The sequence below is a fragment of the Pseudonaja textilis genome, chromosome 1 (assembly GCF_049901715.1).
Source record: "Pseudonaja textilis isolate UNSWEBS1 chromosome 1, rPseTex1.2, whole genome shotgun sequence".
NCBI lineage: Eukaryota > Metazoa > Chordata > Lepidosauria > Squamata > Elapidae > Pseudonaja > Pseudonaja textilis.
In genome coordinates, this window is record NC_141990.1 from 280,967,052 (window position 1) to 280,994,196 (window position 27,145).

Genomic DNA, 27,145 nt, shown 5'->3' on the forward strand with positions numbered 1-27,145 from the left:
AGGGGACTCCTGTTCAGGGACCCAGACAGGCTAGTGATAACCACTGATGCCAGCCTCCTGGGTTGGGGTTCCCATATGCAGGGCCAGATAGCTCAGGGCGTTTGGTCCAGATCCGAACAGATCCTTCCTATAAATTGGCTAGAGCTCAGAGCCATTTTTCTGGCTCTCAAGCATTTCAGGAAATCAGTGACCGGCTCTCATGTTCTAGTCCTTATGGTCAACATGGCCACAAAGGCTCATTTCAACCGGCAAGGGGGGATGAGGTCCAAAGCCCTCATGAGAGAGGCTCTATGGCTGGGATTATGGGCAGAGAAACACCTGTTATCGATCTTGACGGACCACATCTCTGGGGTCGACAACTCCCAGGCTGACTGGCTCAGCAGGAGCCTAGTCAACCAGGCAAAATGGTCCATTCCTCAGTCTAGTCAGGGATCTTTCCCTCAGATTCGGAACACCGGAGGTGGATCTCTTCTCCACTCCTCAAAACGCCCAAGTCACCAGATTCTTCACCAGGTTTCCTTGCCAGGGAGTGGAGGGGACCAATGCTTTTTGGTGCAGATGGCCCAAGGGTCTCCTCTACGCCTTTCCCCCACTTCCCATCATTCCGGCAGTAATTCAGAAGATGTTGGAGGAACGTGCGGAGCTCCTCCTCCTGGCACCCTATTGGCCAAGGAGGCCCTGGTTTGCGGACCTGGTCAACCTATTGGTGGCTTCTCCTTGGAGGATCCTAGCCCATCTAATCTCCCTTCACCAGGAGGCCTTGCTCCACCCAGAGCCCCAGTGGTTCAAGCTGACCGTGTGGCACTTGAGTGACAGCAGCTAGAGGAGGCTGATCTTCCAGAAAGGGTCATCCTCACTATCCTGGTGTCTCACAAACCTTCTACAAGGCACATCTATGATGCCACCTGGAAGGCTTTTTCCCGATGGTGCCTCAGGGAGGGTCTTTCTCCTGCTTCAGCCCAGTTAGCAGAAGTTCTTAGCTTCCTTCAGCATGGGCTGGAGAAAGGTTTAGCTCCCAACAACTTACGCAGGCAGGTTGTGGCCCTCTCCGCAGTCCTTTCATGGGGTTCACTTCCTTCCTTATCCCATCACACTTCAGTCAGGAGGTTTTTGAAAGGGGCTTCCAACCTGCACCCTCTGGTGGTTCACAGGTATGCTTCCTGGGACCTTCATTTGGTCCTTAATGCCCTTACAAAGCCCCCCTTTGAACCCCTTAGAACAGTGTCTCTCCGTTTCCTGACTTTGAAGGTAGTATTCCTTGTTGCCATCACTTCTGCCAGGAGGGTTTCTGAGCTTGCTGCACTTTCCATCAGACAGGACCTTTGTTCCTTTCACGATGATAGGGTTGTTCTTTGTCTGGACCCCTCATTTATTCCGAAGGTTAACACCTGATTTCACAGGTCCCAGGACATTGTTTTGCCTGACTTCTGTCCTCTCCTGCACCATGACTTAGAGCGACAGTGGCACACGGTAGACATAAGAAGTGCTCTTAGAATATACATTAAGCGCACTTCCTCCTTCAGGAAGTCGGAAGCCATGTTTGTTTCCTTTTTCCCTTCTCACTTGGGGCACGAGGCCTTTTCTTCTACTATTAGCAGGTGGGTCAGATCTTGCATTGAGCAGGCCTACAAAGCTGCGGCCCTTCCGGTTCCCCGAGGTCTGACGGCGCACTCTACCAGAAGCGTGGCTACTTCTGCTGCCTGGGCGACCCAAGCATCCTTGGAAAAGATTTGTTGTTCGGCCATGTGGACATCCCTGTCTCCTTTCATCAGACACTATCGTCTGGATGTTTTTGCCTCAGCGACTGCAGCCTTTGGCAGACAGGTACTTCAACGAGTGGTTCCACAGTCGGTGTGATGAGCCGGATGGGGACCTGCTTATGGACATGCAAGCTTTGGTATGTCCCATCCTGGGCTCTCGATGCAGCATGGAGGAGAATGGGCGTTGGTAGAAGTTACCGTGAATGCCCTTTCTATCTATGCTGCGAGAGAGCCCAGCCCCTCCCTTGATTCGTCCAGAGAGGGTAAGACATATTTCTGTATTTATTTTGGGCTTTCAGAGACACCTTTCAGTCTGTCAAGTATCTTCGCCAAAGCTGGGGTCTCTCCCGGGGGCTGGCTTTTATATCTTAGTACAGACTCAGCTATGACATCATAGGAAGGAGTCAACCCATCCTGGGCTCTCTCGCAGCATAGATAGAAAGGGCATTCATGGTAATTTCTACCAACGCCCAATCTCTTTGCCTGAATGTAATTTCAGAAATAAAAATAGTAGTTGTGTGTAATATGTGGGGCTTTGCTCGTTGTGGTATATCCAGACCCATAAAAGCACTGCCCTCCTTTGATTAAAAGAGTATTTTGTTTCTCAAGGTTGCTCCAGAAAATAACATTGATTGTTTAAATCGGTCTCAAAATGTCATGTCTTATATTCACACTTTGTTCCCAGTATTATTGTTAGAATGAAATAGTTGCTAAAGGTGCTTTGTATGTGGGTGAAAGCATTTTAGAAGCTGAGCTTCATACTGTGCACTTAGCTGAACTTCATTTTTCAGGCCTGTGGAAGTTGTTTGCTATTCCTATGTTTCTGATTTTTGTTTTGTTTTTCTAAGCTATAATCTAAGATATAGACCTAGTATTTCCTGATAGTCTCTTATCCATCCAAATGAGGGATTCTGGATGTGGCATGCAAAACTCTAGATGATTACTAGATGGCAGTAAATAAACTATTTTTTTTTTTGTAGCCCGTATCTGGTAGCTCTATTTCAAATACTATATTACTCCAACATTGCTTTTCTTTTGGGGATCAGTCAAGGTCTGTAAGATTTGGCATGTTCAGATTAGTCTTATACAAATTAGTAGAGGACACTATCCCACGTTTGGTACTTCTGTTGTGAGGTTCTGAGAATTACAAAATTTGAATTTAAAAGAGTTCTGAAAGAAGGCAAAAAGAAAATTATGGGAATAAAAGATTAAGTAGCTTTTCTTTAAACCTTGCTGATTAGAAATGTGTATTGCAGAGTTCTATAGGTAACTGAAATTGTACAGAGTTCAATGTGAAATCATTGTTTTTCACTAGAAGAATTTTTTTTTGTACTGCTTCCTTTTCTCACATGCACACAGTGTTAATGAGTATAGTTTGACATTATGAAAGCAGTCTAAATCAGTGGTCATCAATCAGTGGGCCATGCCTACCCTCCCCGCCCACTCACTCATTACCTGGCAAATTTGCCTGCTAAGTTGCTATTTTTCCTTCCCCCCTGACCATTCACTGTTCTTCTGTGCCGGGAGATTTAGATTAGCTAGAAAACAGGAAATCTTTAGAGCTTAAAAGCAGAGCCGAACCTCCCTTAGGACTGAAGGTTCTATTATTCAGTTGCAGACTCAGATAGCCTATGGCAGAAACAGATCTCTAAGTGAATCTGTGATTCTGTGAGCAACTCAATCTGCCTGCCTGCTTTGCCTGATTTGGGGTAAAAGTTGCTCTTTTTAAATAAAAAATTCAATATTTACATAAATATTTATAATATTTACATACAAGCCATGCCCAGCCAGTCACATGGCCACCAAGCCACACCCACAAATTAGGCCACACCCACAAGTTAGGCCACACCCAAGAACCAGTGGTTAAGAAATTTGAATCCCACCCTTGCCTCTGTGTGTGTGTGTGTGTGTGTGTGTGTGTGTGTGTGTGTGTGTGTTTGTAGGGGGGTTCAGATCAGATCTCTTTCTCTCCCACCAACGTCAGCAACCACTGTCAGTCAAAATTCATATTAGTGGTCCCTGGGATTTAAAATTATGAGTTTGGTGGTCCCTGAGGTCCAAAAGGTTGGGGACCCCTGGTCTAAATGATATTAGACTGGCTAATTTCCAGCTTTCTTACAATTGACATTTGCTTGAGTCTCAAGAAAAAAATTTGGATTGAAATGTGATTTTAGGAAATAGATCATCCTTACTGAAAAACCACAGAATCTTATGCTGTGTCCTATTCCAAGTAGGAATGCACAGAAAAAGAAGAATCTAATACAGGGGTTCCCAACCCGCAGCTTGTAGACTGCTACTGATCCGTGGCCCATTGGAAACTGAGTCGTGCAAGCAGGGGGTGAGTGCAGGAAGCTCCATTTGTGAAAGTGGCATGAAACCCTTCCCCACCATCACTGCTGCCTATGCACAGAGCTAGAAAAATGGGGGGTTACTGATCTAATTGAGAAAATCATGATTAATTGGAATACTATGCTTAGTATTAGTAAATACCTTGTTTGTATATTCATATATTACACAATCAAGTGTTCAATATTTCAGCATTAATTTGATAGGTTTAATAACTCTTAACATACTGTATTATATTTTTGATAGAGTTAATTAGTATTGATAAATATAAATTACCTTAAAACGAACAGTTATTTCCTTTAACTTTATAAATGAAGTCAAGACATTTTAAGTATTTCTCAATTTTGGGTCTGATTGTATTTGTATGCAAGCATAAAAAGATTAATTTGCATAGCTCATTGGCATATGCCAATTATTCACATGAATGTTATAGTTTCAAACTTTTTATTTTTGCATTTTGCCCTATGTTGTATCTGGAGAAAGGTGTACAATAATTGCTCTTCTTTTGGTAGGAGCACTGCTTGCTACCTGCTGCAGTCTAATTTCTGCTATAGTCACTATGCTATATAGAAATGCTTAATGTCAGGAAGGCAGTATTTACTGAAATACACAAGTTCAGAATTCATCATGATTCTGTGTGAAATCCGCTCGCCCTTTGCACCCCACTCCCTTCTGAATTGGAATGAAATGTGCCTTAAACTGCAGTGAAATACATCACATATTGCAAGAGTGGGCCCTTGCTTCGTCTCTATTCCTGGTGTGAAATCGATACACTATCTTTCCTGCTGACCTGTTCTGTGACCTCCATTGCAGCTTTCATGCTGAACAGCAATTGCTTTGAACAGTCTGGGTCTGCCAAAGCTCACAAATGATTCTCAGCTTTTGTCTAAAACTGATGCTGATAACAAAGAAATGATTTAAAATAATGCAGTTATAGTAATTTTCTAATTCTAATTTACACCAAGAAGCATGCTCTTATATTATTGAACTGTTTCAGTAAAAAGTAAAGTGAATATTTATGCAAAATTACTTAGTACCAGGAAGAGATTTCTAAATTTCTGTGTTGAAATTTCTGGGCTAAAGTTTTCACTTAGCTATAGAAGACAGCAGGTATAACAATAAAATATGTTATCTTTAAGCAGAAATGTAATTCATTAACATGAATTATAAATTTAGTACTATTAGATGAGAAAGAAAAAAATCTGACATTTTTTCCTCCAGAAGGCCTAATATTTCCTTATTGGAATCGTAAATCCGATCTTAAAGAGTCATTCCTTGTGATGGGTGACTACAGAAATTAAACAAAAAACAAACAAATAATAAATAAAAAATCCAAACTTAAAATCTAAAGAAGATATTAAAAATAAATGATTATAGAAATCTCTACAAAAATAGAAAAAAATATTTTGAGAGAAATCTTAACATAGGTTATGAGGAAAAAAATACTGAAGTTATCATAAATATCAGTGCATTCATTGTTCAGTTAGGTTCAGTTAGATTACACTAATATGCCGTTACTGGCTTTTAAATCAAGAAGCTACTTTGGTGCTAAAGTGCTTACTGTTTTGAAAATGTATTGATAGGACATAAATTGTAGAGAGGTGATTTTACAATAATTGTGGTTTGGGAATATTTTTTCACCTGTTAAATACATTTGTATTCATTAAAACTACTGCTGGAGTAATATTCAAATAATGAATAATGTAAAGCTTCTGCTTATAAAACATAACTAATTGAAGTTGTGCAAAACAATAATTGCACTCCTTTTGGGGTTTTTTATTTATGCAAAATAATATGCAGAGAAATCGTCTTATAGGTAAAACATCAAAATGGAATATTGATTTTGACAGTCTCCTAGCACGCTGTACCTATACTTCTGTTTATTTCATTCATGCTCGCTGCTATCAGCACAGTGTTATTTCTTATGTACTATTTATCCAAAAAAGAAAATGAGGTTATTCTCTGAATAATGAATTACCTGTGAATGGGGTTAGAATGTCATATTCACAGAGAACATGATAATAGTAGAATATGCTGTTGAAATGGGCAAAGGGGACTAATAATAAAAGTGGTTGAAAAGGAAGCAGAAGATAGGAATGAACAACTGTTGGGACTTCAGAGAGGTGTGGTGCGCTCACTAGATTTATCCTACTGTTAATAGGAATGTAGTAATAGATGAAGATGCTGTTAAAAAAGTAAATGGATTGGAGTTTTCAAATTAATATAGAGCAGGTAGGCAAAAAGAGGCAATATTTTGGCTTTCCTTATCCCCTTCCTTGCATTCAGTCAACATCTGCAGTCTCTTCTATTTTAAGTATTATGTGAGTGAGAAGTCCGAGAAGTCAGAATGCTCACATTTTCATCAAAGTATCTAAAAAGGTTAAATCATGGCAGCTGTACCAAAGTTTATTAAAACTGAGACGTTTCATTACTCATCCAAGTAATTTTTTCATTTTGGAAGGAAACCTCCTGTAGTCTATTTGGCAAGAACTGGTTCATTCCAACAACTATGACTGTTTAATCTTTTTAGATACTTTTGGGCTGGGATGATTCAGTCTTCATTTACATTTTCATTGATAGATTCTACATGGCAGACTCTCATTCCTATACATAGAAGGTGGCTATCCAGAAGATTGAACAGGATTAGAAGTCCTTAATTTAATGAGGCTTAAATAGAAAATAAACATGAATGGGGTTCTTTGAACTTGCAGCTTTGAACATGCAGCTCTTTTGGCCTGTTTACTTCTTACAAGCAGAAGAAAAAAATAAAACAATGCAAGATCTCTAATTTTTACTCTCAACATACATGGAACACAATGAACTGACAACACCTTCCCATTGTAAAGCATTCTTTTCCAGTGAGTGAGAGCCATTGAATTCAATGGACTTAAGAGTAAGCACATGAAAATTTATGCTTACTCTTCTCAGATTTTTGTATTTTTTTCTTTAAAGACCACTGGTTATACGTATAGGTAGTCCTTGACTTACAAATACATTGCTTAATGACTATTTGAATGACTCCAAAAAGCAGTATACTTATGACCTATTTTCAAAGTTATAATGACTACACACCCCCATGCACATTTTTGGATGCTTGGCAAATGACTCATCTCCGTGGCCATATGACCATGGCTTGCATTTTTTCCCCCACTGGTTTATTTGTGTTACTTCTGGTTTTGGCAAAAAATATCCATTGGAGAAAATTTATTTAAATACTGCAGCATTCACTTAAGAACCACAGCATTTGCTTAATAATGACGGCTGCACAAATTTTGATCTAGTCACTTGATGCCTAGACTTATGATTGCAATGATTTAGGACCATAATTCTAGGCACAACTACAGTCATAATTTGAGGGCTACTTGTATATATACAAAGATGGAATGTGGTGCCTTATTTTGTAGTCCTTTTTGAATTAGTGTTCAATTAATATTTAATTAATATTTGGTCTTGCTTATTTTGGGGGTGAACTCTTGCTAGTGTTTAGTAATGTTTATATGATTGTGCATAAAGATACACATTGCAGACAAAGACACGTTCAAGTTCCACCACATTTCTTGGGAGAAAATCTCTATCTTTGGCTTTGTTAAAAATTGACAAATAATTGACAAGGTGAGGGAAACTGGTATAGTGTATAGGAATTTGTGTTTGTTTTTATTTGTTTTCCTTTCTTTGTGGAGTCTGCTTTCGTACTCACAAAGCAAAGTATGGTTTTTAAAAAATGTATGTCACCCAGTGCTACAACATTTTGTTTCTAATTGGGTTTTTTTTGGGGGGGGGGGGGTGTTTAGAATTTATCACTATCATCGTCACAATGTTTCCTGGAGGTGCCTGATCAGGTAAAATCTTACACAATACAACAATAAAGTGCATGTAACCAAAGATTAACTGCCTTTCCTGAACTTTTATATTCATCACAGGTGAAGCTCTTGTGGATTTTGCACTTTAGGAGACATTGCTTTAAATTATGGCTTTGGTATTAGGGAACAATCTTTTTCTAGATCTTTGGTTCACTTCCATTGTAATGGCCTTCAGAAAAACATTGAAGATCTAAGTTGTTCAGGAGACCTTTTTATTAATGAGTGTTAAGTTAATGTTAGGATTGCAGATGTTTCTTTATACTTTATGTTTTATGGTTTTGTGTTGTAACATTTGCTTGTAAGCTACTGCATGTGTGAATGGATTTGGTCACATAAAAAATTCATACATTTAAAAAAAAATCTCAGAGAGTATTAAAACGTATCATATTTTATATGTGAAATCTAACGAAAGTTCAGTAAAGCAGAATTACAAAGGGGGAAAACAAAAAAAAAAAGCCTTCCTAAAAGTTTATAATGGTGTGGCTGCTGTAATGATGTGGGCGCTGAACCACTGATGAAAATTGATCTGAGAGAAATGGGTCTTGTTCAGGAAAGGTCTATCTCCTTTGAATTTACTGCCCTTGAACATGGGTAGATGAAAAAAATCTATAGTGCTGATACTTCCATGTTATAGATGACAGCTGTTCTTCAAATAATCTCAAAATGTTGAGGGATTAATCATGAAGCCAACATTTGCCTCTTATATTTCTGACCCCACATAATCAATAAAGTCAGAATACATTTAATGTGATTTGACAATTTTGTTTCACCAACATTTGGATGGGCATATTCTTTATAAGATGAAGTTAATTAACTACCTTTAAAGGTAATCCTCCTCATTCTTCACATCATAATAGATGAGCCTGGACATTATTTGTACATGGATAAATAATAAAACTGTCCATTGTTTGCATTTAGGTCTTGTGAACTATCTTGTTTAATAGATATTCCTTAAACTATAAGCATCTGAATTTCCATGGTCATCATGGAGTAGAAGCATTCCAAAATTGCACATTTGTTTCTTGAAGGTTAGTGAAATCAAATGTAACTGTTCATCCAAATTAATCAGATTTACCATTTATATTCTTCCACAAATCCCTATGTATTGCCTTTTTGTGGTGGGTGGGTGGGCATGCTCCAAGGAAGGACAAGTGAAGAAAATTAGGAATATATGCCAAGATTATATATTCCCAGCAAGTTCACCCGAAGGCATGAAGATCATCACAACTGTCTAGCAAACAGAACCTGGGGTAGAGTCAAGGAGGAATTAGTTGGAGTCATTACATTCCCACAAGTGATCCATTCCCAGCCCCCCCTTGAATTCTGTTAACTCTTACTTAGTGCCAATTTACTGCTGATTGTTAGTTGACTAGGTGCGTGTATATATGCTTGAACAATAAATCGCTTTAAATGGAACTTAGTGTGATTCTTCACACCTGATAGATGTCCATATAGGTCAGCAATGATACAGGATAATGCCAGAGGCACCTTATCACTTTAGTGACAATGCAAAGGCATCAATTCATACTGCCCAGGAGGAGGCAATGGTAAACCATTCCTATATTTCTACCAAGAAAATACATGGATAGAAGATAAAACAATTGACAGTGCCGGATGATGCGCCTCTCAAGTTTGATGGCATTCAACATGCTACTGAGGAAGAGCTGAGGATCTTTTTGAGTACTAATGGTGTTTATGACATGACTAAATTAAGCTTTCAAGATGTCAAGTTGCTGCTGCTGCTACACAGAAAAACAAAATCTGAAGCTCAAAGAAAGAATTACAATAGGAACATGGAATGAAAATTGACATCTTAAGCATCAGGAAAAGGAGATGGATTGGGATCGGACACTTTGAGTCAATAGATCACATTTTTTATTACTCAAAATATGAAGAGAAAAGTAGAAACAGTTTTGCTGTAATGATTAAGAAGATTATAACAAGGACACTACTTGTTTTTGTGGACAAATTAATGTCATGACCATTCAAGCTCATACCACAACCACCAAAGCAGAAGAAGAGAATGTTGATGAGTTTTATGATCAATTTGAAATTGACAGAACAAAACATGCAAGCAAAATTTTCAGCTTCTGATTGGAGCTGGAATGCGAACCAAAGTTTATTGGAAAGATTAAAATGGGAAATGTAATTGGATTTGGACACAGAAATGAAGCAGGATACTGATCAATTTCTGTCACTCAAATAGGTTCTTCATAAAAGAATCTCCCACCTAACAACTGAAATAATACTTCTATATATATATGCATTGCCAGATGAAGTATAGACAGTCTCCTATATTCATCAATAAAAACAAACCTGTCCACAACTCCAACCTACTGTAGAAGGTCCTGTAAGGTGGAAAAAGATTGTTTTAGAGTGCAAACTGTGAAGTTTCTCTTAGAGAAAGCTGCCTGTGCCCAACACCTGAGATCACAGGGCCAATGAAACATCTTAGTGGAGCAGATGCGGGTGCAGGCTCACTTGAAAGAAGATCCAAGAACCCTTGGAGGGGAGAGGGTTGCAATGTGGATAGGAATTTACTTTGCCAACATGCCAACAAGGGAGGAGCCTCAATCAGGTAGAGAACAAAAAAGAGTCAAACCACACAGCACTCAGAGAGGCTTGCAACATGGAGATGGGATGGCACAAGAATGACCATTGGGACCTTGAGCCAGAGTCTTCCACTACTGGGATGCTCCCATCAAATATACCTCAGATTCTGCAATGAGGGTTGTAATGACCCATGGTATAATTGGCCCATGCTGTCTACAAATATAAGTATTTTGAAAAGCTATTTTTATAAATTAAAGAAAAGAAAACATTCTATTGGTTGGCTTTTAATGGCTTATCTTGGCTGAATTTATAAAAAATCGTGAATTTTATCTCTTGCATCACTAAAGTGCTTCACAGGTCAAAAGTTTAGTCTTTTGCCATTGGATCAGTCTTACAAAAGTCTGGAAAATAAGTATTGAAGGTTACAGATTGAAGGTTACAGTTCTCTGTTCATGTGAAGATACTTCAGTATTTTTATTGCGCAGAAGACACATAAGGAAAAAACCCCACTTCCATATATTCCAGAGAATTTAAGTTTCAAATGTAGGTTGTAAGAGTAAGGAGTAAAAGATGCAACAGTGCAATCATTAGAAAAGGAACAATATTTCAGTGTGCCTTATTAGCATATACTAATTGATTAAAAAGAAAGTGAGAATCAACCTTTTTTTATCACTTGGATGCATACATATAAGAATAGCATTCAAAGGTCTCATGAAGAATTGTGTGTTTTTCTGATTTCAAAACATTGTTCCAGTACAGTTATTTTAATATTGACAAACTTTTGAAAAAAACAAGGTTCACAAGAGCAAATGCTATAACACATTTGCTGTAGCTGGTAAACACTTTTATCATTAATTCAGTACTTCTAATTTGGACCATAGCATATTTTTCCTAATAAAGTGTTTTTATTTCACTACCTATTGAATATGTTCCTGAAGTTTTTATATGTGATGCATTGGGCCTATAATCTACTTTTTAAAATTAGTAGCTAACATATTAAACATTTACACAAATATCCAGCATAAAAGATGAAGTTTAAGCATTTGGCAAAACAAATAATTTTTTGTCTTTCAGCTTTAGTAGGAAAAAAGAGCAGAATTTTTTGGGATAATAACTTAAAATGACATCAAGTTTTATAAGTGATACATCTTATGCTGAATTTTAGAAAGGTATTTTATTTCAAAACAAATATGAACAAATAACACTGAAAACTGTAACCTTTGTATTTTTCATATGATAGTCAATAACCAATAGTCAATAAACTTTCCAAAAATAAATAAACATATGCCACATACTTTAGTGTACACTTAAAAATAAATAATGTTTATTTAGCATGCTAAGATGTGTCTGAACTTCTTCTTAAAGCAATCCATTTTTTCTGGTGAAAAATACCTGTTGACAAGCATCAGTGATCTGGGAGATGGGAAGAGAATAATGGGTGGTATTGAAGGCAATAATTCAGAAGGAAGGATAAAAAATTCTGCTAATGAAGATGTTGAGTAAAGAATGGACCAAATTTGATATGATGGAAAAAGTTGGTAAAATAAAAAAGGAGCTGCAGAGATAGTATTATTAATATAATACCACCTCTGCATCTCTATGGAGAGTTAGTAGGACACTGGCTTAGAATGCTGCTGTTGCATTTTAAGCAATCTTCCTCATTTTTATTGTGTTATTTAGAATGGACTCTTTGCAGCTTGCCCCTGTGTTCTTCAGTCCAAGCATACATACAAACGTACTCAATGTAAAACAAGTGAAAACCAGGCCTTCCCACACAAAAATAAACTCCCCCCGGCTTTACAGAAAATGTCTTCTATGGCCTCTTCTGATAAAGGGCTTTGATAGAATTTTAGTAGCCATATTTCCCCTAACTTTTTAAATCAAAAATTGTTTGCCATAGCACTTTCTGTCTACCCATTTTCCAGGAAGTTCCATTTCTTATGAGCTTCCTTTCCCAGCAGTTTTTACCACTGTTCTGAATTCTTTAAAATCTGCTTTCTTAAATCAAGACCTCCAGCATGACATAATCACTTTGCCATGCTTCTTCTGCTTCCTTGAATACATTAAATGTAGCTGGCCATCTATACTCTGAGGAAGAAAATTGCCAGCAAAGTAAGTTAGGAATTTCTTGAAAGGACCATGCTTGACAGATCTTGCCTTCCAACAAACTCTTATATTGTTTGGCCTGTGCAAGAATCTATTTCTATTCCTAGGCTACTTGTGAGCAATAACAGACTGGTAAAAGCTATTGCTAAATATAGTGCTCATATCATAGAGATTGAGATTGAGCTTGGGTATAGGATGAGAGTGGAGGTACGTTCTCCCAGTTTCTCCAAACTCGGAGAACATACCTCCACCCTCAGATTGAGGTTGGCCCTTAAATCAGAGAAACCATTTTGAGGGTTAGAATGTTTATACATAGTAGTATGGTAAAAGGAAATTCCAACTTTCTTTGCCTTTGAGATGCTACAATTATTTGCATTACTTCTATTTTTTCCCAGTTTAATATCTTACTTATCACAAAAAGCCACAGTTTAGTTAGTTAAGGTTTCAGTTGAACGTGGAATATAAGCTTGTCATGCATCAAACTGTTATGGCTGGCAATTGTTTAAAAAAATTCATTTTGTTATGAACTAGCCTGTTTTCAACTGGGCTGTTCAGAGATGGATTGCTTTCTGGAGTTTTTGACAGGTGTAATTGTTAAGGCATCATCTGTTCTTGTTTGCACAAAATACATTTTAGCCAACTGTAGGACTTGCCCGCTAATCTTTCTCACATCATTCCATTCTTTGCTTGCCACTAGACAAATCCCCTGTTATTTGACCAGATGGTGGAAAATCCATTCTCATGATAAGTTGCTTCTAGTTTGCATTTAGATTACCTGCAAAAATGGAACAATTTACTACTCTGCCTCTAACCATCTCTTCCCTCCTTTTTTCTTTTAGTTTGACTTCTTGTAACTAATTATTTAAATTCTGCCCTGTCAGTTAAAATTAGTCATAGCCTTACATGTTTCACATGTATGTAAATGCACCCAAAGTTCCTCCTCAAGTTACATGATACATCCATCTAAGAGTTGAAGTGACATGTCAAGGTGAGAGGAGAGAATGATGTGCAAAACCAACAAAAGGATGTTTTGAAACTTAGTAAAAATGTGTACTCTCTTTCCTTTCCCTTCCCACCATCTTTCCTTTCCTTTTCTTCCCTTCCCTTCCTCAAGGAAAGGAGATGTAAACATTACATTTCTGAAGGTTGTTAATTTCAATTAAAAATATGCTAAAACTTTTATCGCTGTTGCTTGCTAATACATAGTGAATAAAAGTATTAACTTTTTCCACAATGGAGGTAATTTGCCAAAAAGATTGTCATCTGAGAGTGAGAATTTTATTTGGAAATACTTTCCAAGAGAATAAAAAAGTGATTTCACTTAGTCAGTTTAGATTGATTAGACTCAAATAGTAGTTCTTCACTCTGTTCTTCACTTCACAAAAATATAAAGAAGAAATTAATTTAAATGCATAGATGAAAAGGACTATAGATCTTCTAGAAAAAAATAGCAAATGCAATTTGATCTTTAGCAACATAATATGGAATTCATACAACCAGACTTTGTTTGGTGAATAACTTGTCAAAATTAATTCAGGATAAGCTGTCTGGAAGACGAGCTTTATGAAAACACCCACATTTTTTATTACTTGTACATAATGAGCAACCATCTTTTTACCAGATGATTTGCATGATAGTCAGTGAACTATATACAGGTGAAACTTGAAAAATTAGAATATCGTTCAAAAGTTAATTTATTTCAGTAATGCAACTTAAAAGGTGAACCTAATATATGAGATAGACTCATTACATGCAAAGCAAGATAGTTCAAGCCGTGATTTGTCATAATTGAGATGATTATGGCTTACAGCTCATGAAAACCCCAAATCCACAATCTCAGGAAATTAGAATATTACATGCAATCAATAAAACAAGGATTGTACATAGAACAATATCAAACCTCTGAAAAGTATAAGCATTCATATGTACTCAGTACTTGGTTTGAGCCCCTTTTGCAGCAATTACTGTCTCAATGCAGTGTGGCATGGAAGCTATCAGCCTGTGGCACTGCTGAGGTATTATGGAAGACAAGGATGCTTCAAGAGTGGCCTTCAGCTCTTCTGCATTGTTTGGTCTCATGTCTCTCATCTTTCTCTTGGCAATGGCCCATAGATTCTCTATGGGGTTCAGGTCAGGCGAGTTTGCTGGCCAATCAAGCATAGTAATCCCATGGTCTTTGAACCAGGTTTTGGTGCTTTTGGCAGTGTGGGCAGATGCCAAGTCCTGCTGGAAAATGAAGTCAGCATCCCCGTAAAGCTCGTCTGTGGAAGGAAACATGAAGTGCTCCAAAATCTCCTGGTAGACGGCTGCATTGACCCTGGACTTAATGAAGCACAGTGGACCAACACCAGCAGATGACATGGCTCCCCAAATTAACACAGACTGTGGAAACTCCACACTGGACTTCAAGCATCTTGCAATGTGTGCCTCTCCATTCTTCCTCCAGACTCTGGGTCCATGGTTTCCAAATAAGATGCAAAAGTTGCTGTCATCAGAAAAGAGGACTTTGGATCACTGAGCAACAGACCAGTTCTGTTTTTCTTTAGCTCAGGTAAGACGCTTCTGACGTTTGTTGTTCAGGAGCAGCTTGACAAGAGGAATACAACATTTGAAGCCCATGTCCAGGATCCGTCTGTGTATGGTGGCTCTTGATGCACTGACTCCAGCTCAGTCCACTCCTTGTGAAAATCCTCAACACTTTTGAATGGCCTTTTCCTGACAATCCTCTCCAGGCTGCAGTCATCCCTGCTGCTTGTGTACCCTTTTCTTCCACACTTTCTCCTTCCACATAACTTTCTGTTAATGTGCTTTGATACAGCACTTTGGGAACATCCAACTTCTTTTGCAATTACCTTTTGAGGCTTTCCCTCCTTATGGAGGGTGTCAATGATGGTTTTCTGTACAACTGTCAGTCAGCAGTCTTTCCCATGATTGTGCTTCCTACTGAACCAGAGAGAGACCATTTAAAGGCTCCCGAACCCTTTGCAGGTGTTATGGCTTAATTAGCTGATTAGAGTGGGACACTTTGAGCCTAGAATATTGAACCTTTTCACAATATTCTAATTTTCTGAGATTGTGGATTTGGGGTTTTCATGAGCTGTAAGCCAATTATGACATATCACGGCTTGAACTATCTTGCTTTGCATGTAATGAGTCTATCTCATATATTAGGTTCACCTTTTAAGTTGCATTACTGAAATAAATGAACTTTTGCACGATATTCTAGTTTTGCGAGTTTCACTTGTATGCTACCAAATCTTCAGATTCTGCCATTCACTTGTTTAAATGTAATAGCTATGCAAGAATTAGGAATTTTATACATTGTCAATTAAATTAGTGGTTTGCTTTATGAAAGCTGTTGCTGTTGAATTTTACTGATGTTCTTTATGCCTGAGTTTGAGATAACTACAGACACTGCGGGTTGTTCTAACCAAATAACAGTATTATTTAAAAACTTTGAGAAGTTCATTATGGAAACCATATGTTCCAGAAACTATAATATACTTGGATAGGATAAAAAAAAAAGGTCTACGTGGAATGGGAGTACCCTCATGGTGAGATGGGCAGGAAACGAATTTAATAAAATAAAATAAATGGATCGGTTTCTGTTTAAATTCTATTTTAATTGAAATCCCAATGTGATTGCATGGAGATTATGTGAGTGAATTTGATTTCATAATTTTGATTTTATTCAAAGAATGTTAATGTTAATTTTGTTCCAAAAATTGAAATTTTGTAAAGCATCAAGAAGGAGAATATTTAAAAAGAAACATAGTTATGCTGAGTTGCCTAAGTAGATTTTTAATATTGAGAAGGAAGGTCTAAATAGAGATCATACTTCAGTGAAAATTTAACTGATGGAAAAAGATTCAAATTGAATCACTTTTATTTCCTTTGAACTATTATTCATAATTATGCATACTGATACAATGCCATAAAATATAAAATTGGTCAAAAAGATTAAAAACTAAAATGAATCTTATAAGAATTTTAAGAACCATCATTAGAAACAAAAAGCTACCTTGAATTTAATTGTTAATTATAATTATATAAATTGTGTAGTATGCTTAATTTCTGTGACAATTAGATTGCTAGCCAGAGTTTTGTCATCATAGAAAACAGGAATAGACTATTAAGTAGATGGATTTTCAAATTCTGTAACAGTTTTGAACATCCCAAAGTAAATCTGATTACTTTGTGTGTGTGTACACCCACCCACCCACCCACCCACATGTACATATAGTATATATATATGTACAAATGCTCATTAAAAATTGAAGGTTTTATATACGTCCTCTTTTATTTTGAGGAGAGGAATATATATTGTAATAAATAATTTATTTTAGATACTTTCAATTGTATTCCAGCAATGGAATCTAATTTGTATTTATTTATCTATAATGTAGTTAATATAGCAAGATGAGAAAGACTTAACATATAATAAAAGTACCTCAAAAAGTACTAATTGTCCTGCATTACAGTTGACTGTAGAGAATCTCTAGTCATGTATATCTGTTTTTGATGCCTCTACAGAGTAACTGTCCAGCATCCTCTACCCAACCAGTCAGAATGTAGGAAAATCTACAGATATGACGGAATCTACTGTGAATCTACCTACCAGAAGTATGTTGAAATCTGTGTGAGTCTTTCTTCTGGCTCGTGCATTAGTGCTGTCCCATTCTGAATAGCAAGTTGAACATGTATTGAAACGTACACTTCTTGAATGAAATAACTTTGAAATTGGGAACAGATATACAGTATTTTGTTTTCATACTTGGGAATTGTGCTCTTGAAGTTAAAAGGGAAATAAATAAACCTCTAGGACTTTACTAAATCTCTTAGGTATGCTTCTGTATATTGCAGTAAACAAATACTTAAAGCCAGAAAAACCTAGGCAAAATATATTGCACAGGTGCTTCACATCTTAGGGATTTGAAAGGTGTGTTATGTATAAATTAGCTGTCACTTTTTTCAGTCGTGTAATGGAATGATGAGTTGTAATTTGCATAATCCTTTAAGAAGGCAAATTATACTGTCATGTAGCAGACTTAACATGCTAGCTAGGATTTCATAGCTTTGAAGCTAATTAGTATGTACCTTACAGGACAGTTAAATTGAGGTTGAGTCCTTCTACTTTTCAGTTGTTTGCCTTGTCCTTTGCTTAACAATATCTGAATCAGTTGGTGGGTAGAAAATGTTACAAGTGTATTGCAAGAATCCAATACTCTATATCGGTGTGAGCAAGGAAATGTAATGCAGCATTGAGTTTTAATACCTTTTTATTTATTAAAAAGGGGGATATTTTATTGTAATTACTATTTTATTTCATGAATAAATTAATCAGTAACCATGATCCTGCCATTAATGTTGTATTCAGAAATACGTTTATGTATGTGGATCAGTTGCACCAGATGCTCAACAGCATGCAGATAATGTGACCCTATTTTGTGATGAGCATGTGAGGTTGCTATGATCATTTGATTTGATTGCTATCAAAATAAAACAAAAATATGTTCAATTCTGGTAAGAGTAGATGTATGTTATATAGTTTAATGCTACAATAAGCATTTGTTATAGTTATTGTTTGGTTGCCAGGCTATCTGTGTTACTAATTTGACTATTACCACTTATCTGTTTTTTTCTGTTATCTCTTGTTCTTCGCACAAAAGGGGTTGTTTCCCCCTTTTGGTGTTTTCCATTTAGTCTTTCTGAAATGCTTCAGTTGTAGATCTTAACAGTTGAAAACTTGAACATTTTAGTTAGATACCAAGATGAATCAGTTATAGCAAAACAAGATATAGAATTACTATCAAGTATGAATGGAACTGATATTGGTTGATCAAGAGAGATTATAAAATTAAACAAAGAAAGGAAGCTTAAATCATCAAAACTCATTATGTTAATATTCGTACAAGTCTATGAATACTGGAAATTGATAATAAAAAAGGAAAGGCTTTAATAAACATTTTAATTGAACTTTAGTAAACATTTATACTTACCTAGCCCAGGCTAACAGATGGCAAGTTATTATCTTCTTATCCCCATGTTATTACAGTTAAATGGCTTTTTGAATAACTATTTACTCATTGTCCTAACAAATCTTATAAGTCAAAACTCAAATTAAGGATAGAAAATTGCAGCCTCAGAACAATTGAAGTTTTTTAGAATGTGCAGAAATGATGGAGCCCCTGGAAGTAGATTAAAGTTTGATACTAGCCGAATTTAATTTGCTTGCTTAGAAATAAGAAAGCTTCTTCATTAAAGTGGGTCCCACTTTAAGTTTAATGAAGAAACTTTATTATTATTTTTATGAATGCCAAAATAGTTTTATTTTTCTCTTTTGAGAACTTTATTGGTAAGTAGGTAGGGCATGGAGCGTTTCTTGTATGTGGCTGACCACATAAGGAACAAAATGCTTGGCTATTTGTTCTGATTTAATATGGTGCTCTTTTTAATTCTTTATCTTTTAACAAATTTAACAGTTGTTTTTCTGTGGCAGCTGTTTTTCTACCAACCAGAAGTAATCTTCTTAATGTTTCTGCACCAGTAGCTTCTTTTTTATCCTTTGCTCTGCATGGATGTAAAAAAAGTAATTTCTTCCCAATGCAAATAACAGCTTCAGAGGATCACAATTTTGAAAAACATTGCAATTGAAACAGAGTTTAATTTTTTTCATTTTTTGGCTAGCTGCACTTTTAATAATTATAAACCTTTGATATCTGGTATTTGCATTTTTTTAAAACCTGCATGTTAAACAGCAAATATCATATCTAGTTTGTCCTTTGATTTTTTTTAAATTTTTCCCATTATAAAGCGATTTAAATAAGAACCTAGTGATAAGTAGATAATATGACCCCTAAAACTGATGTTTCACAGACGTAAAACTTTTGTTTGCATTTTCAGTGTATTTCTAAAAAAAAAAAAAGTGCCTGGAATATTTAGTATGATGTTTTTGTGACTTACTTATTACTCAGCTGTATTAGCAGCATCCTAGTGTTAAGTTCTTGTTAGAAAACATCAGAAACAGGCAGGCAGGCTGGCTGGCTGGCTAACTAGGTTTCATTTAATCTTTGTGTGATGATTATAAAGCATTTCTATTCACAACAGTCATTTTAGGGAAAGTACTTTTGGAAATGAAATTTTATTTCATAGATGGAAAGAACTTTTATGAGCAAAAATTCTAGATTTAATCATATATATTTAAACAAAACCTAATCTTAAATAATGATTATTCACATAGTGATTTATGCTGAATATTTTTTAAAAATTATTTTGGATCCTAACTGCTGTTGGAGTCAATGGGTAATTAACAGCTTTCATGAAACTATGTATATCTCAATAGGTCTTTCAGGTGGAATAAGTCATCTGCAAAAAAAATATTTGTACACACATATTTTATGCAGCTAAAAAGTTTGGTAAAATTTTATTAAAATTATTTTGATCAGCAGAGTATATTTTAGTCAAAATAATTTACCTTTATACACTGATTTATTTCTAATATTCCATATCCTTGTTTACTTCTAAAAATAATCTCTGAAAGTTACACTACACTTTGATTTATAGAAGTATTTTGAAATCTGTTATTTTATTCGTTTGTCTTTCATTTCTGAGATATGAACCAGCCTTGAAAAATAACTGATTTTTTAATTTGCAGATTGAACTAAAGAAATAAATCTCTTTTAAGTTTAGAAACTCAGTTTGCATCTGAGAAATAATAGGACAAACATACATTCCTTCAGAGCTGCTAATTGGCAGAATCCTTGCTTACAACCAAGGTTCTGATTTTAGGTTATTGTTTTTTAAATATTATTTTCAGACAAATACATCAATCCTGAACATAAACCACTTATTTCCAAAGGACATCTTTTTTAAAAGGTGAGCGGCTAGAGCCGACAGATTTCAATTTTTTGAATGGCACACAATTAAGACAAATATTTTATGAAAATAATCCTTAACACAATTCCCAGCTGCCAGTTAGTTCAGGCCCTTGAAAGTTTGGTACTCCTATTCTATGGTATATAAAGGCATTGTTGGGAAACAAAACAATTTAAATTGTTTTTGTAACAAATACCCATTTGTGTTAATGAATTTCAAATAACTATTTTTTTTAAATGAGGTGTGTTTTATACTAGTGATTTAAACTATGTTTATAAATTATTTTAATTGTATTGATATAAATGTCTATCTACTTTCCAATTTTTCATTATTTGGTTTTGAGTGTACAAGTGATTAAAGAAGGCTAGGAATTAATGAGTTTATGCTTTCTTACACTCTTAAAAAGTATTCAGTTAAAAACCATAGTCAACAGTTTCTTAATGTAAGATTCAGCATTTCCAGTAATGGAACTAGAGAGATTTACTATTTGATATTATTTATATTGCAAATATCAAGAGCAAGTCTCTTGTCTACCAAATGAAATATGGATATACAGTTAATTCAATCAAAGAAAAATAAATAAATAGTCTTATTGAACAGTATAGATTTAATAGCAATAAATTCCATATGTTTATATGCAGTTCATACAATTATTTTAACTTTAAGTCTCACACAAGCTACTTTGTATTTATTTAATGCTTATTTTTTATAACTATTTATCCTACATGCTTTGCTGGATATTTACTATTTCTGTTTAATGGAGAAGATACTGGATGCTACCCATTGCAGCATTTCACATTTAACTTAAGGTTTTTAAAACCTAAGGACTATCAGGAATGGTTTGAGTTGCATATAGCAAATAATAAAGATAGAAATAAAAGACTTGAATGAACCAGAGGTGTACTTCTGTGATGTTGGTTGGGTCTTCTATATTTTAATTCAATTTATTCATTAGTTTTGTTTTATTAGCAGTATGATTAAACACCAAAGTAGTAATTCAGTACTTCTTATTTTCAAGACTTTGAAACGGCACTGAATGAAAATGCATTTGTATTTATATGCGGATGGGAAGACATAGGCAGTCCTTGGGTTAAGAATATCTATCTTATGGACAACCCATACTTACAAACGGGCTGCCTTTTACTAAAAATGGTGGATAGTATTCTCCTTCTTCACACTGATGAACTGCTGAAACCAATGAAGCCACACAGGTTTTTAATATACTGCCTGTATTTAGCATTTTTTGATGGTTTCTGAAACCATTGGGTGACTTTAGTAGTTGTCAGCTTGAGGAAGGACAATCCTATCTGCCATTTTTAATACAGGCAGTCCATTCGTATGTATTATTCCAACTTACATACAAATTTGAGTTAAAGACACCATTAGGAATAGATCTCTTTATTAACCCAGAGACTGTATGTAGGGAGAAAAGAAAAAAAAGGGAAATCAGTACACATATTTGGACATTTAGATTTGACTTCAAAAGTTCTTTGGGTGAAAATGTAGTAGGAATGCCACATTGTTTTCCCTTAAAATCTCACATTGCATGTGAACTTTGATAAGTTTTGTAGTAATGATTCTCTCCCCCTGCATCCCATTATTTTAATATAATGTCTAAGGAGAACGTTCTACTAGCAACTTCATTTCTTTCTAGTTATATATTTTGTCTGATGAGATTAAATCAATCTAGAATCCACAAAAAAAATTTTTGGAACTTAGGATCAGTTCAAAGCATTTTTACAGTACATATTGCTATACTATCTAGCAAATATCTCAGATATTAATATTCCCTTTATAGACAAAATTAAAGCCTTTGAAATCTGAAAATGCCTTTGAGATATGACTTGATGCCAGTGGTTATAGCATCAAAGGTATATGATTCATTTATTTTAATATTTAGTTTGATTTCTCTGTAGCATAGGTATTTTATTTTTTATTGATGGATGTTGTAGACTATAAAAATACTTTCAATTTACATAAAGTAAATAAATTACAATTTTAAACTATTTAAACTTCATTCTTTTTTACTGTGAGTTTTTATTCAAATAGAGGTGAAATGAGGATAGCAAAATGGCACTATTAAAGTATTGAAAATTGAGTTATATTATGAATTTGGACATTCTATCTTATAGTCAAATATCTTAGGGATTGTTTTTCCTAATTATTGCAAATATTTCCTATTAAGAGCCAAGTTAGTACCTTTGTTGGAATCAATTTTTGTCAATTCAGCATCCATCACAAATAATTGCTCTTACTGAGTTCTGAGTATGATAGTTCTTCAGTACAACAAAATGCAGTGAGTTTGCTGAACAACTGTTCTTCCATTCCTGCCAATGTAACTAGTGATAAGGGATGCTTCATCAGCATCTGGAGGCTTGTGAATTACCAAAGGAATGCCTTGAATTTATGGTTGCAATTTAATTTATACAAATGCTTGACAATAGCTCTTTTAAAGGGATGTTAAACGATTTTGAAAAGCAACATTTATTTATTTGTTTAGTTTTATATTCTTGTATTCACAATGGACAGAATAGGAATCTCAAGAATATATACAGAAATAATATAAATGTAACTAAAAGCATGAAAATCCATAAAAAACATTACAAGGAAAACATCAGCATAAATCAACTTTATCTCCACATAGCAATCCATAGAAAGCATAATACAAAAATAAATAAGGAGCAATTTAGAATTCTAGCTCAGCATCATTATTCAAACTGGACAGGAGCAAAAAGGTCTTGAAGAAAAATAAAATAAAAAGTTTAATATACATTTCACAGGAGAGGTTTCTACATTTGCAGGCCACCACTGAAATTGTGCCCATCAGTCTAATTGACTTAGAAACAGTTGATCTATATTCAAAAAAAAAGGTCTCTGCTTAAAGAATGGTTAGGCTAACAGTTAGCAGGCATATTTTGAGTTTTTGAATTACAGAGTTAAGCCTACTGTGGGCTTCTCTCTCTATGGCTTTTGAATAAACCATACTTGTCATTAAATTATTCTTGAGTTAAGAAAAGGCTTTCTCTCTTTTTATTAATATACAATTCTATTACCATTTAAAGTAGACAAAAAGATATCAAAATATTATGAAGTTAGTTTAGCATGGCAAAACATTTGAATTAATTTAAAAATAGTCCTTTATACAGTTTGTTTATTGTAGCACAGTCTAGATGTGATTACGTCATGAACTGGAGCAGGTTTTTTGTTTGTTTGCTTTAGTTCTAGGATAACATTTAGGATGTTCGTCACTGGACTTTTTGGTTTTTCTTTGAAGATGTTTTGCTTCTCATCCAAAAAGCTTCTTCAGCTCTCAGCCCTTAGATGTCTTCAAAGAAAAATCAGAAAGTCCAGTTGCCTCTTGAAAAAGCACCTTTGGGACAACCATGACCTGGATGACTGAGAACTATGTCTACATAGACATTAGGATATTCATTTGGCCTTTCAAAAGTGATGTAACTGTATGTTTTTATTAAGACTACTGTTAAATTATCATATAAATGCAGATGAAAATAAAGATGTTATGAAAATGGGGAAGGAAATCCAAGGGGAAAGAAAGCTTGTAGGTATCAGGGAAAGGGAAAAGAGGATTGACTTTCAACTTTTTTCAGCACAATAAAGTACAGAATAGCTTCAATGTTTTACTTTTCTAGCTTAATAAGTACAAGCCTTTTCTATAACAGACCATATGAACCAGCAAAAACCAATGTGAAAGGTTCATTTTTTTGTATAGAAATAGTGTAACTCTATCTATCATCTGCTCATTCTTTCACATTTCCAGTTTTGTAGCAGTCTCACTGATATATAGTCATGTTTACTTCTCACCCTTTATCTTTAGTGTAACACCTACTATGCTATCCCTGAGGGTCTGATCTTGCTTAGCAAATTTAGCATCGCTTGCTGCATCAGATCCTTCCTGAAGAAGGACAGTGTTGTGGGGCAATGGAGGAATAATTCTAGACCATTCCTGTTTGTTTTTCAAGAGTTAAATTGAAAAAAAATTGGAAGGGCAATTACAAAATTTAGAAAATTGTACCATTGTGACAGTGGGAGTTGTGGCATACAAATTTAGTAAATAAATTGTCTAATGCTATAATCTACCAGTAGCATTGTGTTAAAATAAAGCCTACTTTTAAACTTTATTTTTAAAAAAACTAATTAATAATTGCTTAGTATTCTCACAATATTTGTCCCTCTGTTTTATTAAGACATAAACTGTTCTTATTCAGGAAGAATGTTAACTTTAACTATGATTTCTTTAGCAAGCTCTGTGGACTTCCTGTTGTAGCTTAGAGCTAAGGTGGCACAGTGATTAAAATGCAATATTTCAGGCAAACTCTGCCCACAGCCAGGAGTTTGATCCTAACTGCCTCAAGGCTGACTCAGCTTCCATCTTTCTGAGGTCAGTAAAATGTGAACCCAGATTGTTGGGGGCAATATGCTGCTCTGTAAACCACTTAGAGAGGGTTGTAAAGCACTGTGAAGTGGTAAGACTAAGTACTATTTTTGATCTTCATATATCATCAACAGGAATATGCAACTTCAGTCAGGTCCAGTGTAGTGCAAAATATGTATGTATTGTTATAAGAAATAAAATATTAGAAGAAATAGATTAGAGGAATTTGAACCTGAGGAAAAATGAGGACATGCAGAACGGGTCAAAAGCAAGGATTATCCAGAAACAATGTTGGGTAATAGCTATCACAGGTAAGAATTGCAATGCAGGAGCTAACAATTGTAAACCACCAGGTGGGTAGTGTAAAAATTTGATGAATAGGGAAACTAAATAAAGATCAGACAAGATTGGGAATGGCAGCTGTTTATGGTAAGAGCTTTTAAGGAGCAGGCCACGTAACAGTCAAAGAGATGCTGAGGTGACACAGAAGTGTGACTGATTCTGCTGATAGAAAATGAAAAGACAAGTTGTAGTGACTGACTAAGAACAGGAGTCTGTTAAAAGACCCCAATTTGTAACTACAATTTATGGAGTGCTCCTGTCTTCCCTTACATTATCTGATTAGTTTTGTAACAGGAAATATAACTGAAGACATGTGTGATTATTATTAATAAAGTTTTTGTAAGCAAGAGAGACTTTCTGTGCACTCCCTTGAGCCTTTAATTATTGCATAAGATCCTGAAGTGTTTGTTGTATGTCTGTTGAAAACATGTGAGTGTATCCACTCATACATTCTCACTTCCCCTCCCATTGAACCAAGGCTACATACTATTTTTTACCATACAATTGGGAGAACACCCATGATTATCCCTTCAATTTTTCTGTTTTGCTCATGTGCTTACAGAACTTACAGAAAATAAAACTGAACTTCTACCTGCCCCTTCTTTACTGGTATACACCTATTCCAAAAAGAAAGTAAGTAAAAGTTATCATAATCAGGTGATGGAATGGACTGGAGGCAGATGAAGTGGTTGTCAGGTTTCCAAGTGATGAAATCCATTTAAAAAGAAAAGTACAAAGTACATCTTCTAAAAAGATTTCTTTTATTTAGGAAAGCATCAAATTGGCAAAGTCCATGGTAATTCCGGATTGGACACAACCTGGGATTACCCCACAATATTACAAATTAGAAACAACCCCCAAAAGTCACATTCTCCAATAGAAGTAATTCAACATTGCTTGATGTCATAAATCTCCACCTCAAGGGGCCCAAGCCAGGAAGGATAATCACCTAGCCAAAACAACTCTCTTTATCTCCACTCCTCTACCCTTAGGAAGGTGACAAGCCCGAAACCCTTCCCCCCATGACTACCACAGAGAAAGTAAGAAAAAGAATATATACTAACTAACTAAACTAACTAAAATGGCTACACTTATGTCAATTTCAGGCTTGACAGTGGTGTGACCCAGAAAGAAAATCACCTTCCTTCTGTCCTCTATCCTGCAAAGGCATTTCTTTCAGTAACATTAATGCCATTCACACAAACTGTCATAGATTCTTGGAGATAGCTGTTTCATTGATTTCAGGAATGTATTTATTTTCACTTTAGTATTTCACCTTTCCACTCAGTAAAATACAAAATACGAATATGAAAATACAAAATAGAGAACAAAAAGTGTTTTTAAAACGATCAGGAAATAGGAAAACATGGAAGGTCCCTACTTCAGCCCTTGGATAAAATTTTGGAAATGCATTTCTTACAGAAGAGAACCAATTCCCATTATCTCTTCCACAGCCTTCTCCTTTCCCAACAATGCCTGAGATAGCGACATAGTGCCAAGCCTGGTGTGTGGCTCCAGTGTAATGAATCCCTGCCTAAAGCCACATAGCCCAGGAGAAACAGGAAGGGTGCGAAGTCCCATCTGCAAGTCAGATAGACAGTAACTTCCATTATGCCAGATTTAATTATCCAAGTCTTTGCCTTCCTATATGGGTAGTCCTCAACTTACAACAGTTCATTTAGTAAATGTTCAAAGTTACACTGGCACTGAAAAATGTGACTTATGACTGTTTTTCACAGTTACAATCCTTGCAGCAATCCCATGATCATGTGATCAAAATTCAGATGCCGGGAGAGACTTCCGGTTGGGTACTGTGTTGGTGCGGAGCTGAGGAGCGGATCGCCGCTCTGAAAGATTCCGATTTTCGCTAGTTGGTGGCTTTTTGCGGTGTGTCGGACCCTGGAGGGGTA

At 35.6% G+C, this 27,145-nt stretch overlaps 1 protein-coding gene across 12 annotated transcripts in view; it reads left to right on the plus strand.

Annotated features, from left to right (window-relative positions):
• Nucleotides 1-27,145, plus strand: part of NPAS3 (neuronal PAS domain protein 3) — a 775,438-nt gene that overhangs the window by 120,688 nt on the left and 627,605 nt on the right. For 7 of the 12 annotated variants that reach the window (XM_087921893.1, XM_087921891.1, XM_087921887.1 and 4 more), the window contains exon 2: nucleotides 17,159-17,248. The exons of the other annotated variants lie outside the window; for them this stretch is intronic. In XM_087921893.1, coding sequence (XP_087778019.1) covers nucleotides 17,159-17,248 — 90 coding nt within the window. The remainder of the gene's footprint in view (nucleotides 1-17,158; nucleotides 17,249-27,145) is intronic. 12 annotated transcript variants of the gene reach the window in all.